The sequence below is a fragment of the Caretta caretta genome, chromosome 13 (assembly GCF_965140235.1).
Source record: "Caretta caretta isolate rCarCar2 chromosome 13, rCarCar1.hap1, whole genome shotgun sequence".
Taxonomy (NCBI): domain Eukaryota; kingdom Metazoa; phylum Chordata; order Testudines; family Cheloniidae; genus Caretta; species Caretta caretta.
This window is the reverse complement of record NC_134218.1, coordinates 21360687-21376638: the sequence shown is the minus strand read 5'-3', so window position 1 is coordinate 21376638 and position 15952 is coordinate 21360687. Positions and strand designations below refer to the sequence as shown.

Below are 15952 nucleotides of genomic sequence, written 5' to 3'. Positions count from 1 at the left end.
GATGGCTCTTTCTAAGTGTACGCCAACAAAGTCACCTTGAAGGGGCAAACTGTGTTTCCAACATATTTATATAGCACTCGGTAAAGTGTACCTTTTGAATGTACATCTTATGCAGTAAAGAATCAATTGCGCATTTGAACAGTACATGTGCATAGTTAAATACTCTTGCATGTATATAGACACTAGAGAGTAAATGACTTACCTGTATTTGTTCTCTTTAGTTAACGCTGTACATACAGCCATACTCTTGGGTCACCAGATTCCCAGCAGTAGCATCAAGAGTATGCCTTAGTTCTAGATGTTTCTAGATCTTCTCCTTCCCCGTCCCCTGATGATTCAGGGTACACAAGATGACAGTTGCAGGGACTATGTAAACGGAGGCTCCAGCAGCCATTGTCGACTAGACATCTCAGCTCATCAGAGCAAGAATGTAGGGGCTCAGCCATGCAAATGTTGAGATCACACCATTGAGAGGCTGGTTATTGTTGCTGGTATGCCTCTAACAAAGGTTTAGCGAGACCTGTACAGTTGCAAGGTTGTCTTCTGCATAAGAAGAAATGCTACTCTATCAGCATGGTTCTCTTAACTGACACAGACTGAACTAACAGGCGTAGGTGTCCCACTAGAGTCCTTTCATTCCCAAAAGATGCTATGACTAAAGAGAGCTACTCATCTTAATTACTGAATAGTAAGGCCTTCTAAATAAGGGCCTGAGGAAAGGGGAACGCTATTCAAGAAGATGACTTAAGGTAGAAATAAAACACTACCTTTGGAAGAGATGCTGGAAGAGATTTAAAAATACCAGCATCTCTTTAGAAACTTACACTGGATCAAGTCACTTAGAGCTTGAAACTCACCCATTTAATAAATATCTCCTGCCACTGAGAACAAGGCCTTCCACGTTACGAAAACTTACACTAGAATCAAAAATAATAAAGAAGCTGCTTTAAAGCAGTAATGGCCCAAGACATTCTAGACATATACAGATTCAAAAGGTATATGATTAAGTGAGCACTTAATATACCAGATAACTAAATATTAGTTTGCAACATATTTATATTCTCGTTCACAAAAGGACAGGACTACAGTTGGAGAACTAAGGAAGGTGACCTGGACCAATAAAGATAGGTTAATAGAATTAGCACAGTGGGACAAGACTAATTCAACTAGTGTAACAAGCAAGCTTCCTGTCTGTGAAACTGGTTGCCTGCCTAATAGAGTCCTACTAGACAATGATGGCTTGAAACATTAGCAGAAAGCCAAATTTTTGTCTGTATTTGTTCTCTGAAGAACAGTTTGTTCTCTATAAACAATGAAAGGGATTCTAGGGCAGGATGGAAACATTAAGTGCTAGTTCTCAGTAATTAACGTGAGGCTTGGAGAGTAATGGGCTGTGGTACATTCCATCTCCTATCGTAAAAGAAATAAAATTACTCCAGCCTGTAGGGGGACAGATTACATCCAACTCTATCTCCTGACCTTTGCTGGATCCCGACCCCCACTGGATATTGGAGGGTGTACAAGAGCTTATTCCACCCCCATCCCCAGGGAAAGAAACCTACACCCACCCCACTGAATTCATCCTGTTCTTGATAACGAAGACTGGCATGTTGCTTCTCAGATCTTCTCCTCTCTTGCTCTGACACACATACTCTCACTCATGATGGTAGCCACCACTCCCTGATCTAGGGACCCAAGAGTTGGGGACATATGCAACACTGCCAACCGTTAGAGAACAAACACATTACAAACAGCTGAAGATAAAAATGTATTGTGCCATGATAGTCCATTTCTATGCAAAAAATACATCTATACAATCAATGTCCAAAATTAATTATGCTTGTCGAGGCGGCTGTCTGCATGTCAATAGTTGGTTCCATTATCTATATATGACTATGAAATCTGAAAGTTTATCCACTGGAAAGGAAACAACAGCATCCTACATCACAAGAGTGAGAAGATCTTACTGATGCCCTACTCTGGCCAACTGGTGTGTAAGATTCTAGATTAGGCTGCAGACGACACTGTGCAAAGAGCCCGATTCTCTTGCTCTCCCTTTCTGATGTGCTGTACTGAAAGGTCTCATTACGGCAGTGTTTTTACACCACTCCCTGCTACTGAGATTCGTCTCAGGCCTATGGATTTACAATCTCCTCAAATGTAATCGCAGATCCTTCGGAGCAGGCAGTTTAAGGTCAATCTGTTTCTGAAAGACACAACATACACAAGCGTCAGAATACACGTCGCATGCTTACAAAATCGTCACGTAACGCTGGGGCCTCTTCTGCTAGAAGATCTTTCTTTGAGCATCAGCTGGTTGCATCAAAAAATGAAGCTACAGAACAGGATCCTGCTGTGAGGAGGAAGGAACAGGGCTGGCGTGAAGGCTAGCAATTGCATGGGGGCAGGAAGGAAGCAGTAGCTACACCCAGGCAGCTGTGGCTCTTGGCAGGATGCCACCTCCTATGGCAGAAGTTTGTTGTAGCTAAGCGAGGAGTCCTCTGGACCACCCTGTTCTAGGGATCTAACAAGATGGAGGCTGGCCCCATAGGTGCTGGAACTGGGGGTGCTGCAGCACCCCCTGGCTTGAAGTGGTTTCCATTATATACAGGGTTTACAGTTTGGTCTAATGGCTCTCAGCACCTAAGTTCCCTCTAAGCTGCGCAGCCACCTATTAAGCACCGCTCAGGGCTGCAGCGAGGAGAGGCGCCTCTGCCCATCGGCCCAAGCATGGACCTGCCCCGGACGTGCTGTGGCCAGGGGAGAGGCGCCCCTCCCTCAGCCCAGCCCAGACCCCCTGGAGCTGCCGCAACCAGAGGGAGGCACCTCTCCCCCAGCCAGAGCTGCTGGGGTGAGTCCTCTCTCCCCACCGTGGCCCCTGGGCTGTCTGCACCCCAAACCCCTCCCCAGCCCCACCTCAGAGCCAGCACCCCCCGCACCCCAACCCTTTGCCCCAATCCTGAGCCTCCTCCCGCATCCCGAAGCCTCCAGCCCCACCCCAGAGCCTGGACTCCTAGCCGGAGCCCTCACCCCCTGCACCCAGCCTGAGCCCCCTCCCACATTCTGAACCCCTCGGCCCCACCCCACCACATGAATTGTGTTATGTGCACCAACATGAAGGTGATGTGTCTTCACTGCAGGGGAAAGTCGATCTAAGCTATGCAGTTTGAGTTATGTAACAGCGTAACTCAAGTCGACATAGCTTAGATCTACTTGCTACAGGGTCCACACTAAGCAGTGTCAACGGGAGATGCTTTCCTGTCAACTCCCCTGACTTGTCTCGATCCGGAGGAGTACAGGAGTCGACAGGAGAGCGATCAGCGGTCGATTCAGCGGGTCTTCACTAGACCTGCTAAATTGACCATCAATCCTCCGGTAAGTGTAGACAAGCCCACATCAGCCTCTCAATCAGCACAAGAGCAGGGTCCCTTTAAAAACCCAACCCTCATCTAGAAATTGTGTTTAAAAAAAATTTGGAGGTGTGAAGCCACTAAAGATTGGAACTTAATTCTTTAAAGGCCTCTAAACTTAGCACAGTTGTGTGGCAGGCAGGAGCCTGGCTTCAACTTGATCTGCTGGGCCTCAGTCCTTTAGCGAGGTTTAGCACAGAAAACTATCCAGCTGCCGAGGCTCCTCAAGGAGATGGCTGGGGCTCTGCTGGGAGAGGAAGGAGATTGCATCCTCACCCACTCTGCCAACTCTCCCAACTCCCGGATTACCTTTTCCAAGAATCCATGTTGGGCTCAGAAGCAACCCTGTTTTCCAGGAGGAGTCCTGGATGGGGTGTTAGGGTAGCCAATGCCATCTCAACACAGTGCCATTGGAAACCCCGCCCCCTAGTGCTCTTCCCTCAGGGCAGTGTCCGACTTTCACACGGGCGTGTCTCGCCGTGCTCTATATACTTTGTGCTTACAGTGTTTTCCATGCACAGATCTTAAGGCAATGTACAAAGGGTGTGTGTGGAGGCAGGATGGGATGGGCCCAAGGTCACACAGCTGAGAAATAAACAGAAGCCAGGCCTCCAGCCTCCGAGTCAGTCGCCCTATGTAAAATACACCATAGCAAGCAATCCTCTCCTGGCTGGAGGAGGATGGACTAGATTCCCTGCTTGGTTTTATCCCTGCCTAACTTCTGTGATAGGGTTCTATGTCCCAGCAGCGCTGGGTCTGAACTCTGGGAGCTAAATAAAACACAAGCATGACTAGAGGGGTAGCAAGGGTAGCACCCTTTGCCCCACTGCCCCCGACTTTCTTTTATGAATCAGTTTAACCATAACCATGCCCTGGCTTTTTTCACCCCCTCCAGATCAGCGCTGCCACCAAGTAAATCCGTAACAATAAATCTTGGGCATTAAACCCCACAAGTGTCAACTGCTAGTCAGTCAATGTTCAGTGTCATTCTGACTTCTCTTCTTGGTGCTGGAATGAGCCTATTTACAACAGGTAAGCTATGCAAAGCAGCCAAAACATCAATCAGTTTCTTACCAAGCTGAACTGCAGGTTGCTGGCTACATGAATCAAAGGGTTCTGAATGGCCTTCCTGGCCACTGGGCTCCCAAGATTCGCTATTCTCCGACACCTCCGAACAGGCATCACATGTCCCTTTTTGGCTTCCTGCTTGTTCGCCCGTGCTCGAGTATCGATCTTCGCTTCCCGTGTCAGACACAGCCCGGGTCTCCTCATCTGCCTTTACAGCAAACCACACCCTAACCTGCTGTGCATTCAGCTGAGTTCTCTCGCACAAGCGCTGAAGGTCATCTTCATGCAGCATCTTGTGCTTTTTGTAACAGTCCTCTAGGATCTCTTTGCTGGCTGCGCTGATCGCCGCTAAACCTGGAGGGAAGATACCCCGCCGGTAGTTCTCATACCATTTCAGCTGGCCATTTTTTAAACCGTACCGGCTATCCCCAAACCAGCGAATTATCTCAGCCCGGGGCAGGCCTGTCTGAGCGACTATGGTGTCGTATTCTTGATTTGTTGGTCGCTGTGTCTTTACAAACATTTGTTTAAGCAAATGCCGCTGTTGGGCTGTTTTTTTAAAGTTCAGTTTGGTTTTTGCGGGGGTAGGTGGCCTGCTAGAACAGTTGTCCCCTTGATCATTTGCACCTACCTCTGGCAATTCATTTTTGCCATTTGACTCAGTCACTCTGAGCTTCTTCAGATTGATTTTAATAGGACTAACTTTCCGCTCCAGTGAAGTCTGATTGCCGCTTGGGGTATCTAATAAACCATTTTCACCTGAGACCCTCAGTTCATCTGAGGAGTCTTCTTCTTCTCCACAATTATTTTCAGCATTCTCCTCCTCTTGCTGGACCATTTCTTCTGCTTTTTTATTTTCCTCCAATACCCTTTTTTTCCTCCTCTCTGAAAACCAGCTATCAATTTCTCTCCTGGTCATTTTTGTTTCACTCCTCAAACGGTCCACTTCTTCCTCTGGAGGAAAAGGGTTTTGTGCAAAACTGCCTTCCAAAGCCTTGAGCTGCTCTGGTGCTCTCTCTTTGTATTTCGTTGGGGTGAAGTCGGGCGTTTGATGCCAGGACTGTCGCCTTGTTTGGTGATGAGCCACAGGCATCGCAGCTGTCGTAGAGGTTAAGTCAATCTCCTTTGGTGACACAGTGAAGGTAATGTCCGGCATGGAGTCAATAATTATTGTATTATCGCCAGCAAACATGGTTCTACTGCCTTTCATATTCCTGAAATGATATCTCCTATCACTAAACCACTTTCGAACCTCCCTAGTAGTAAGGCCTGTAATTTTGGTCAGACGCTCAACTTCAGCATGGCCAGGGAACTGATTCCTGCAGAAGCTGCCTTTCAGTGCAGACAGCTGCTCGTGGGACTTCTTATTTTTGTAGATGCTGGGATCCATGAAAGCTTGTGATGATATGCTCGGGCACGCAGTCAGCAGAGACTGAGCTGTGTTGACCACCTTCACAGTTGATGCGCTGCTCGAACACACATTGTTGTGTTGCGTAACGGGTTGGAGCTTGGGAATAGATGTCACTGCTAAGGTGAGAGATGAGCTGTTTCCTTTTAATCCATTTGTCATTATTGGCTGAGTAACGAGTAACCCTCCTGTTCCTTCTGGTTGCCCGACCACGTGACCAGGTAGAGTTGCCTGAATGAGATGCTGGACGTTGCTGGCATTTGCAACGAGAGGTGTATTTAAAACTGTGATAGTGGGCTGCGGTACAGACTGAATAACCGTGTTGAACATTTTTTTCCGTGCATCTTCTATCTCCTCTGGAGACCAGCTGATGCCTTGTTTCAACCTCTGAGCTGTAAACCAGATCTTAAGTTGCTCTTCTGGGTACTTGGTCACGACAGTCAAATAGCAAAGCTCAGCTTTTGTAGGGTAGGGAAACTTATGGAAAGAGTTTTTCAGGAAGCTGTTGGAGTCCATGGCTGCATTGTACGTGGGAATGCTGCTCAGAGGAATCATCACTTTAGGAAGGGATTTGGACGTGGGTAGGTCCTGGTGCAGCTGCGGCTGCTGCTGCAATGACACAAGTTGTGCAACACCTGCCTGCAAAACAGGCACGTTTCCCAATATGGAGCCATTGACTATGTGAGATGATTTTGCTGAGCTGGCCGTTGACTGGCTGGCTGGCAAAGACCCGTTGGTGAATGAATGGTCACCATCTTTCATTGCCAATTCATTACCCGGCTGATTTGATACATTCTCCTTCAGCATGTGAATTTTTTTGGCCTCGGGCTTACCTTTCATTATCTTCATAATGGGAGTTTTGGTGATGATGATTTCAGCTTGACCATCTACCCCCTCCTCACAAAAATCTCCTGGAAGGTCTTGGTTGCTGGTGGCATCAGAGATACTTTGTTCCACTGTCGTATGATTATCCTGCTTAGCCACATTCCAGAGGAAGCTAGTTTCACCACCGTGGCACTCTGCATTGTGATGCAAAAGCCCTTTGTGGCTTTGTGCCAGAAAACTGCACTCAACACATACAAAGGAGGGGTCTTTGCTGAAGTCTACGTGCTCAGAATCCATGTGTCCAAAGAAATGATTAACATCTTGAGATCCAAAATCGCAATACTTACACAAGTAAGTATCAGCATCCATCATACTGCGATGCCCATTAGACAACGTTGCATTATTACTGCTATTGTTAATAACAGCGTCACCAGCTGCCGGAGGTTCAGGAGACACGTGCTGTTGAGCTCCTTCATGATCATCTTCCACAGCATCTGAGTCCATCTCCTGCAGCACAATTGTTTTTATCGGTATCATGCAAGGAGTTGTGGATTTTCTTTTGCTGGCCATCGCTGCAACCAATCCAGGTAATTAATGCTTTAAAAAATAAAGCACTGTTCTTTGCAAGTGTTCTGCACTCTAGATTCCAGCAAATCCATGCTGTCCAAAGGAATATTTTTCAAATGTTGACAAATGTTTACATTTGCCATTGAACCTGAGGAAGAGACGAGAGAAGAGTTACTAAGCTTTGCATTAGACATAACAGATACGCTTTACATTCTGATTGTAATTGTTCTGGTACTTTAATTGCTTCACAAGATAAATCATTTCAATATTTAACTGAAAAAGTTTGGAAGCTGGTGATAGTGAGTTTGATTGTTTTGCTTTTTGTCCAAATGATTGTGCAGAAGGGAGAATTAGATATGTGAGCCATACACAGTCATAATATTGAGATACTGGGCCACAGATGGGTGACTTTTGGGCTTGGACATTGGGCTGTGTCTGGCTGCTTATTGTTTACTTGCCCACACAGTGTAATTCATGTGCCAGCTTCCATTATGGCCCAAATCACCACTATTTCTTCATACAGGCTCCTCTCCTGACTCTGCCCTATCAACCTCTAGCAAGAACAGGAGCCCATGAAAGCAGGTAATTGTAAGCAGGGAACCTACACTGTGCACTAAGTCCAGAGGGGGCCTTGCACGTGGAAATTTCAGATGCAGGGCTGAGCAGAGGGGTAGGGCTACAGTCATAGTGTTGCACTTTGGCTGTCCTTGCAGTAGTTCACAAAATCTGTACAGAATTTGTTAGTGTCTTGTGTTGCTTTTTTTCTCTGGCATGGTCTTCACAGGGTCTGTTTAGTCTTCAGCTAGAGTTGCAAGGGAAGATGGCTCACCAAGAGAGCAACTGAAGTGGACACACTTATCTCTTAGATTCCCTCTCCCACGGCACCCATGAATGCCGCACTGTTGTAGCTTTAAAGGTTCAGACACCTCTATTTAAAGGCTTCTAGGTGTTCTTGGGGGAAGTGCAAGGCCTCCACAGCACATGGCCGTTTTCCTGGGTGCAGGCGATCACGGAAAGGAAAGAGATGTCACCTCAGCATTTTAATTTTTTTTTTTTTAAATCTTACTGTGTGTTGTCTTTTCTTCACAAGTTATAGTAATTCTAGATCAAGATAATATTCTGCTGAAGGCTAGGGCTGGACAGGTCTTTAGGCACAATCTTGTCTCTTATCTGGTGCAGTCTGCAAAATGGTCTAAAATGGTCTAAAATGGTCTACGGTAGCTGGCATCATGGATAATTTGCCAAAACGGATCCAGATGAGAAGGGGGGTAGCAAATCTGAAACAGCCCATTCCTGCTCTTACCCCTCTCCAATCTGTTACCTACAGCACTTCTCTCATCAACAACACTTAAGTCACTTATTTGAATTTCAAAAGCTTCTACATGGATTATAATATCCATTCCTTTCAAGGGAAAACATAGATTTTTGCATACAAGAATAAAATAGTATTTTCCAGATTGCACAGTCACTTGGAAATATATGGCCATCCATAGGCACGTGCCGATGATGCTCGAACCCCGGCTTTGCCCCAGGCCCCGCGCCCACTCCCCTAAGGTTCCACCTCTGCCCCTCCCTGCCCCCGTTCCACCCTACCGCGCTTCTTCCTGCCCAGTTCTGTCCCCTCCCCCGAGCACACCGTGTCCTCGCTCCTCCCCCCTCTCTCCCAGCCTCCTGCACGCCATGAAACAACTGATTGTGGTGGGTGGTAGGCGCTGACCTGCGAGGCCCACCGGCAGGCAGGAGGTGCTTGGGGGGTAGGGGGTGGGGAGGAGCTGATAGGGGGGCTGCTGGTAGGTACTCAGCACCCACTCAGCCCCGGAGCACCCATGGAGTCAGTGCCTGACCCATAGTACCTACTACACAGAGATTTTGTGCCAGACTTTACCAAGATTTACAGTAACACAGAGATATTTATAAAAACACTAATTAAAGTGGATCTTGAAAACTGACTTATCCTATTAGAAGATCCAGGTAAGTAATTACTGTCAGTTATAAGCAATGTGAACTGGCAGTCTACCAGCTTTCTTATCAGATTTTCTGTGCTGATGTCATGCACAGAAACATGGGGATCAGGTGAATAATTTTCTTAGTGCTTATGCAAAACCTGCTTTTACTTTTCTTTTTCTTTTTTAATTGCTTCAGATATGGATGACGAAGGATTCTAATTTAAAGTCCAGATGATGAACTAGAATTTAACTTCCGCAAGTTCATCAAAAATAAGTAATCTCCACACCTTTGGAAAAATAAGCTAACTATATAACAGAGTCTGGATGTTCAGTCCTATCCTGAGCAACACTCATGCACAATTTAAAACACTCTGATAAGAAACTTGTGGGCTGGTTTGAGATTACAAAATAGTACTGAAATACCGTTAGTGAGTATTAAACTTGGCGCCAAGTTTTTTGCTCTGCAAAAGCTGGAGGAAAAGCTGGAATTCCAAAAGACATGATGGATGCTGTGATCTTGATTTTCTGTAGTGTGAATTTTATATTATCAATACCTGTTTCAATACCACCTTTTGGGGATGCCCTTTCCCTGTGGAAAGGAGCAGCAAGTGATTTATTAGCACTAGTGAGCAGAATACTTAAGTAAAGAAGAGTTTTACTATTCAGCAAAGACTTGAATCCAATCACCACCTACTCCCAATCCTAATTTCTGATGTCTCATAATTTGACACGTGAGGGGTTGGGATGACCTTTCTAAATCAAGTCAATTAGGAATGTCAACAAAAACAGCCACAAAACTATAAAAAGATAACATGTTGAGTCACAAAAACAACTGTGAAAATGAGCCTTCTTACTGCCCAGATCTGCTCTTTGTCTAGCTACTCACTTTGCTGCATGAAGTTTTCATTATTTCTTACTCCTCTTTGGCTCTGCGGGGCCAATTCAGCTGTGGGAGACAGATCTGGAGTCTCTGCAAGTTTGTGCATCTTCAGCAGAATTATTAACAGAGTTCTAGTTACAGAATCTCTATTATTGGAGATTATGCAAGAGCCAGAAAGATCCCAGGTCATGTTTGCAGAGTTGGCAGATAGATAAAAATCACCTTTTTAATTATCAGCTGAGTAAATTTGATACAGAGCAATTGAAACAAACAAAGACTTTCATTGTGCCATTTTACAGTCACCTTTCAGAGCAGGTAATCATCACTGTTTTGCTAAAACTGAATTGCTTGACCCACCTGCAGAGGAATCAATAGCGCTGCTTGATGCTGGGTACTTAATTTATAAAGTGTCTGTACGTACGTCAGCATTTTACCCAAGCAATCATTGCTAGGATCACAGCTGAGGACACAACTAGATTTTGGGTGTCATAACAGTCATGTTTTGGTTCAGACAAATATTAATATAAGACTACAGGGTGTAAATTTAGCTTGAAATTAAGGATGATGTTATTTTACTAGACAAATATAATCAAGTGTACTGTAAGTCGATTTCCCTTCCATAGAACAATTTACATAAAATTCAATCAAGACAAGTGCCAAGCACTACACTTAGGATGGAAAAATCAAATGCACAACTACAAAATGGGGAATAACTGGCTAGGTGGTCGTGCTGCTGAAAAGGATCTGGCGGTTCTCGTGTATCATAATTTGAAAATGAGTCAACCTGTGATACAGTTGCAAAAAAGCCTAATATCATTCTGGGCTGTATTAACAGGAGTGTTGTACGGAAGACATGGGATGTAACTGGAGCGCTGTGTCCCATTCTGGGTGCCACACCACACTTTAAGAAAGACGTGGATAAATTGGAGAGAGTCCAGGAGAGGGCAATACAAAGTTTAGAAAACTTTCTTTTTTTGAGGAAAAGTTTTTAAAAACTGGACATGTTTAGTCTTGAGAAAAGAAGACTGAGGGGAGGGAGGACCTGATAAGTCTTAAGATATGTTTATGGGCTGTTAGAAAGAGGATGGTGATCAATCTTTCTCCAATGGCCACTGAGGATGAGCAAGAAGTAATGAGCTTAATCTGTAGCAAAGATGATTTAGGTTCGATATTAAGAAAAACTTGCTAACTCTGATTGTTAAGCTCTGGAACAGGCTTCCAAGGACAGTTGTGGATTCCCCATCACTGGAGGTTTTTAAGAACGGGTTAGACAAACACCTGTTAGGGATAGTCTCTGTTTACTTGGTCCTGACTCAGCACAAGGGGCTGGACTAGTTGACCTCTGAAGGTCCCTTCAAGCCCTACATTTCTAGAATAACCACACTAGACTTAATTCAGCTTCTCAGATGCAACTGTATTGACTACATCAAAATATTAAGAGCATGGTTGTGGTTGCTGTGCATTTTTTAGAATCTGCTAATAATCTTGTGTGCATTTCCAGTGTCATAGGTAAATGGGGTATCCTACAGATTCTATCATTAGACTAGGCAAACTTTATTTTTCAAATGTGTTGGTTAATGTAACAGTGAATCAACCACGGTTAAAAAATCAGTACAAACACAGAACTTACCTTTCTACCACTTTGGATGTTTCAGGCTGAGTCATGCATTCAAATAGGATCTTTGTTTCCCATATACTACCCTGCAGCAGACTGGCCTGTTGATGGAAAGTAGCAATGAAACGTTAGCTGAATGAAGTACCAGCACCAGAGTTACGAAGGTAATGAAACAATGACTTCGACTTCCATAAAGGTTGACAATTGATGATTAATCTACTCCTACGTAATACATACGTAAGTAAGGGAGCACAAACCACTGCTTAACCTCCCAAGTACTTAAACGCTTTTCCTTTGAACAGTTTTAATTAGTTTTCCTTTAAACACAATTCTCCAGGGTGAAACTGGCCCAGAACAGTCAAATTCACACCACATCAATTATTCTTGTACCAGAGCAGATGATACAGTAGGGTAATCACTGCTTGTCTGCATAGTGTGTTTGTACCAATTCAATTACAGTAGAACCTCAGAGTTATGAACACCTCGGGAATGGGGGTTGTTCATAACTCTGAACAAAACACGGTGGTGGTTCTTTCAAAAGTTTACAGCTGAACACTGACTTTATCCAGCTTTGGAACTTTACTATGCAGAAGAAAAATGCTGCTTTCCCTTTATTTTTTTAGTAGTTTACTTTTAACACAGAACTGTGCTGTATTTGCGTTTTGCGGGGGGGTTATCTCTGCTGCTGCCTGATTCGTACTTCCAGTTCCAAATGAGGAGTGTGGTTGACCGGTCAGTTTGTGACAATGGTGAATCGTAACTCTGAGGTTCCACTGGATCTCAATTTCAAAACTGACAGTTAAAAATTGGTACAACCCCTGCAGTATAAAGGTGCTTCTATTGGGAAAGTTTGCTACCTCTGTATAAGCACTTTTATATTGGTATAACTCCATCCACACTAGGGAATTGCCCAGACTTTTCACTGTACTGGTTTCTAAATGCATATAGTGAAATTGCTATCAACATTGTGCGTAGATTGCGAATAGAGGAAAATCTACTCAGCAAGTTGTTCTTGGCTTTGCTTAATTTTTGGCCAGGTCGTTTCAGCCCCACGTTCTGGCGGCAGTGGGTTACACCAGCAATGTATCATCAGCTCACACACAGGCAGACTTCACAAGATGAGCTGTTCAGTAGCCTCGTATCGTGGCAACGAACTGATGCTCAGGTTTGGTGCAGCAGGGTGGTGTGGTAGGAAGACGGCATTTTAAAATTCTCAACCCCTAGGATCTAAACAATAGCAATTATGTAAATATCTGTATTAACTTTAACGATCACTCGAAAAAACAGAACTGCTGCTCTAAGCCTCACTGCTTTCTTCCATTCTCTCTGTCACGCACAAACAACCCACTACATTGTCGTCTTATTATTTTGCTAGCTTTTTGCATGTTCGTATCCTTGTTTACAAGGAAAATGACGTCTAAAGACCAATTATAAACTGTGTTTTACAACTTCGGAGAGCTTACTTTTATACAGATTAACAAAAGAAGGTTTAAAAGGTTTCAAAATATGCACTGGTGGGTCTGAACTTTCCGCTTTTCTCGGCTCAGCTGGATTTAACTGGTTTGGTTTTAAATGTTTCAGTGAATTAATGAGTTAGGCTGTTAATGCAAAACATTCATCCCACACAATGCCAAGTTCCTCAATTAGAAGATTAATTTGTGACCTTCTGCAAACCTTGCCCAGAAACGAAAAGTTAATGCACACCATAACTAAATGTGGGAGCTATTATCTTACTGCTGGAATCCAGAAGGTGGTAAGACAATCACTGCATTCCCACCACAGACCTCCCAACAGTCCCCGGTTTCACAGGACTGTCCTGCTTCAACCCCAAAACCTCTTGACCCAGCTGAAGGGAACATTTCCCACAATCAAGGCCACCGGTGGGGTACAGTTTCCCTAGGGCCGCCATTTGAAAGAGCCCTCCAAACTGAGTGGCATTGTGACTTGGTGCAAGGGTTGCACTGTCACTCAGGCTTGGCCCGGCTGCCCCTCTGTCTTCATCTACAGAGAGGCAGATGGGACAAACCGGTGTGGGGTCACATCCTGCTTTAGCCACTTGAAATGTTGAGAGCTGTGGAGTTAAGTGACAATATGTACTTAAAAAAAAAAAAAAAAAGATAATACAGACAGGTATCTTCTTTTTAGAGTACTGTGATTTGGACACAGAAACTTGCTCTGAAATTTGACATAACTCAGTCTGAGCACAAATGTTCCATTAAAAAAAATAATAATAATTAATGGTTTTCCTGACGCTTTATGGGCCTGTTAGCTACTTTCTCAAGGCCAGGCTTACTCTTTCTGTCTTAAGAACAGAAGTACTTGTGGCACCTTAGAGACCAACAAATTTATTAGAGCATAAGCTTTCGAAAGCTTATGCTCTAATAAATTTGTGAGTCTCTAAGGTGCCACAAGTCCTCCTGTTCTTTTTGCGGATACAGACTAACATGGCTGCTACTCTGAAATCTTTCTGTCTTGTTCAAAACCAAACACACGATTGGTTCTTTAATAATAAATAATCATCATCATCATCATCACTATTATTACTATCACAATAGTAATCATCACTATTAAATCACATGAATAAAGGACTGCTGGGATCAGCCAGCAAACATTCCAACCATGGTGTGTATCCAGACCTAATCGATAGGTTACCCAGGTGTTACTAAAATGAAATGTTTTATGGAAATACTACCACTTTAAGAAGCAAGTTTGTCCAGGCATACCCACATCAGTTAAAAATTGGCCTTTGGTCTCACAACATGCTCCAGAGGTGTGCAGATAACCTGGCATAATGGCTGTATGTTACGGCTAACTATTTCAGTCCATCAAATAGAGACTGACCTCCTTTACTTAGGCACTCCGTGGGGCGAGAGAGGGAGCGCAAGTGCACATGTGCCACAGAGCTGGCATCCCACATGCAGAGCAGCTGAGCAGGTTCCAGGATCTCTTCTCTACAGTTAGTCATTAACATTTGTTTTGCATTTGCAACCAGCCCATGACAAATCATGTAGGAGGTCACTAGTCAGATTAATTATCCTCCTCGCTGCCAGTGCACTCACCATTCAGCTGAGCGGGAGCAGGGCTGGTGAAGACTATTGAATTTCCAGACAGATAAGTGATGGAAGGATAAAGTTAAGGCCTGGTCTAAACACAACAAGCTGCTCCAGTTTAACTCATCAGTTTTTAAACTCTGTGTAAAGCAGGCCTACAACAGATATGGAGAAACATCAGAGTTAACACCCAATGAGGTGGGTGGAGGCATTTCACACCTCGGGGTGAGTCCTGAGACTTCCTGTTGTCTGTAGCCACAGGTGTGTGTGACGGTAGGGGGATCTTCTTTAGCTGAACTCGTATGGTTCTATAGGTGCAGATGAAGAGGCAGGATTTGGTGAGCCTGGGAAGTGAATATGTACCACTCTTGAATATTTTAGCACCTAGCTTCCTGCACAGCAAGGATGTTCAAACCCTGAGATGAGTGGAAATCACCTGCTCCTGCACACTGGGCTGTGAAGCCTGAGTAGCAGGTGACAGAATTCTTCCTTCCCTCCGAAGGCCCAGACATAGAGCCAGGAATCTGGGCTTTCGGCAGTGCACGGGGGAAGGCGACTCTGAATGGGATCACACTTGGAAGGTTATCTTCACAACCACAAGCACTAGACATATTGCTATTTTAGAGCTGAAGGTTCTGCAGAAGCTGGTAGGCAAGACCTCATGCACTGTCCAACTTAGCACAGGTCATGGACATTCTGTGTCAAGCCTTGTTTGGAATTCTGGATTATCTTTATCTAGGGCCTGTACCTGTTTGCCACCTACTATTAAGAGGGAAGTAAAGGAGTGTGGGGGGAGAACTAGGTCAAGGCTGACATTGCTCTGCTACCCAGAGTCTATGCCCTGAGAACAGAGTCCTGTAACATAAAGAGGTCAGAGAACATTTAATTCAAGATCTGTTTAACCCTCTGAGGGACAGCTAATTACATGAATGTCTGATCAGCAACATTTCCTCTGACAAAGCATGCCTACTTCATTGTGCTAACATCACATCCACCCAAGACAAACCAGCAGGGCAATAACAGCTTGTTTGTATCTTCTTATCTTGCATTATAAACACACCCTAGGTTCTCCGCAGTTTCAAGCAACATCACACAAGTCAACATTTGTGCTAAGGAATAAACAAACAATTTTTCTTTATGCCCAGTGTTTAGGGTGCTTTGTAATTTAAGCCTGGCTTTGAAA

General features: G+C 44.5%; 1 protein-coding gene across 2 annotated transcripts in view; it reads right to left on the bottom strand.

Annotated features, from left to right (window-relative positions):
• Positions 1-50: 50 nt before the first annotated feature.
• The window catches only part of ZHX3 (zinc fingers and homeoboxes 3), a 66154-nt gene continuing 50252 nt past the window's right edge, over positions 51-15952 (bottom strand). For both annotated transcript variants that reach the window (XM_048819402.2, XM_048819404.2), the window contains exons 3-5: positions 11735-11820; positions 4485-7426; positions 51-2206 (exon numbers count right to left, since the gene is read on the bottom strand). In XM_048819402.2, the coding sequence (XP_048675359.2) occupies positions 2196-2206; positions 4485-7281 (2808 nt within the window). In that variant the 5' untranslated portion in view covers positions 7282-7426; positions 11735-11820 and the 3' untranslated portion in view covers positions 51-2195. The remainder of the gene's footprint in view (positions 2207-4484; positions 7427-11734; positions 11821-15952) is intronic.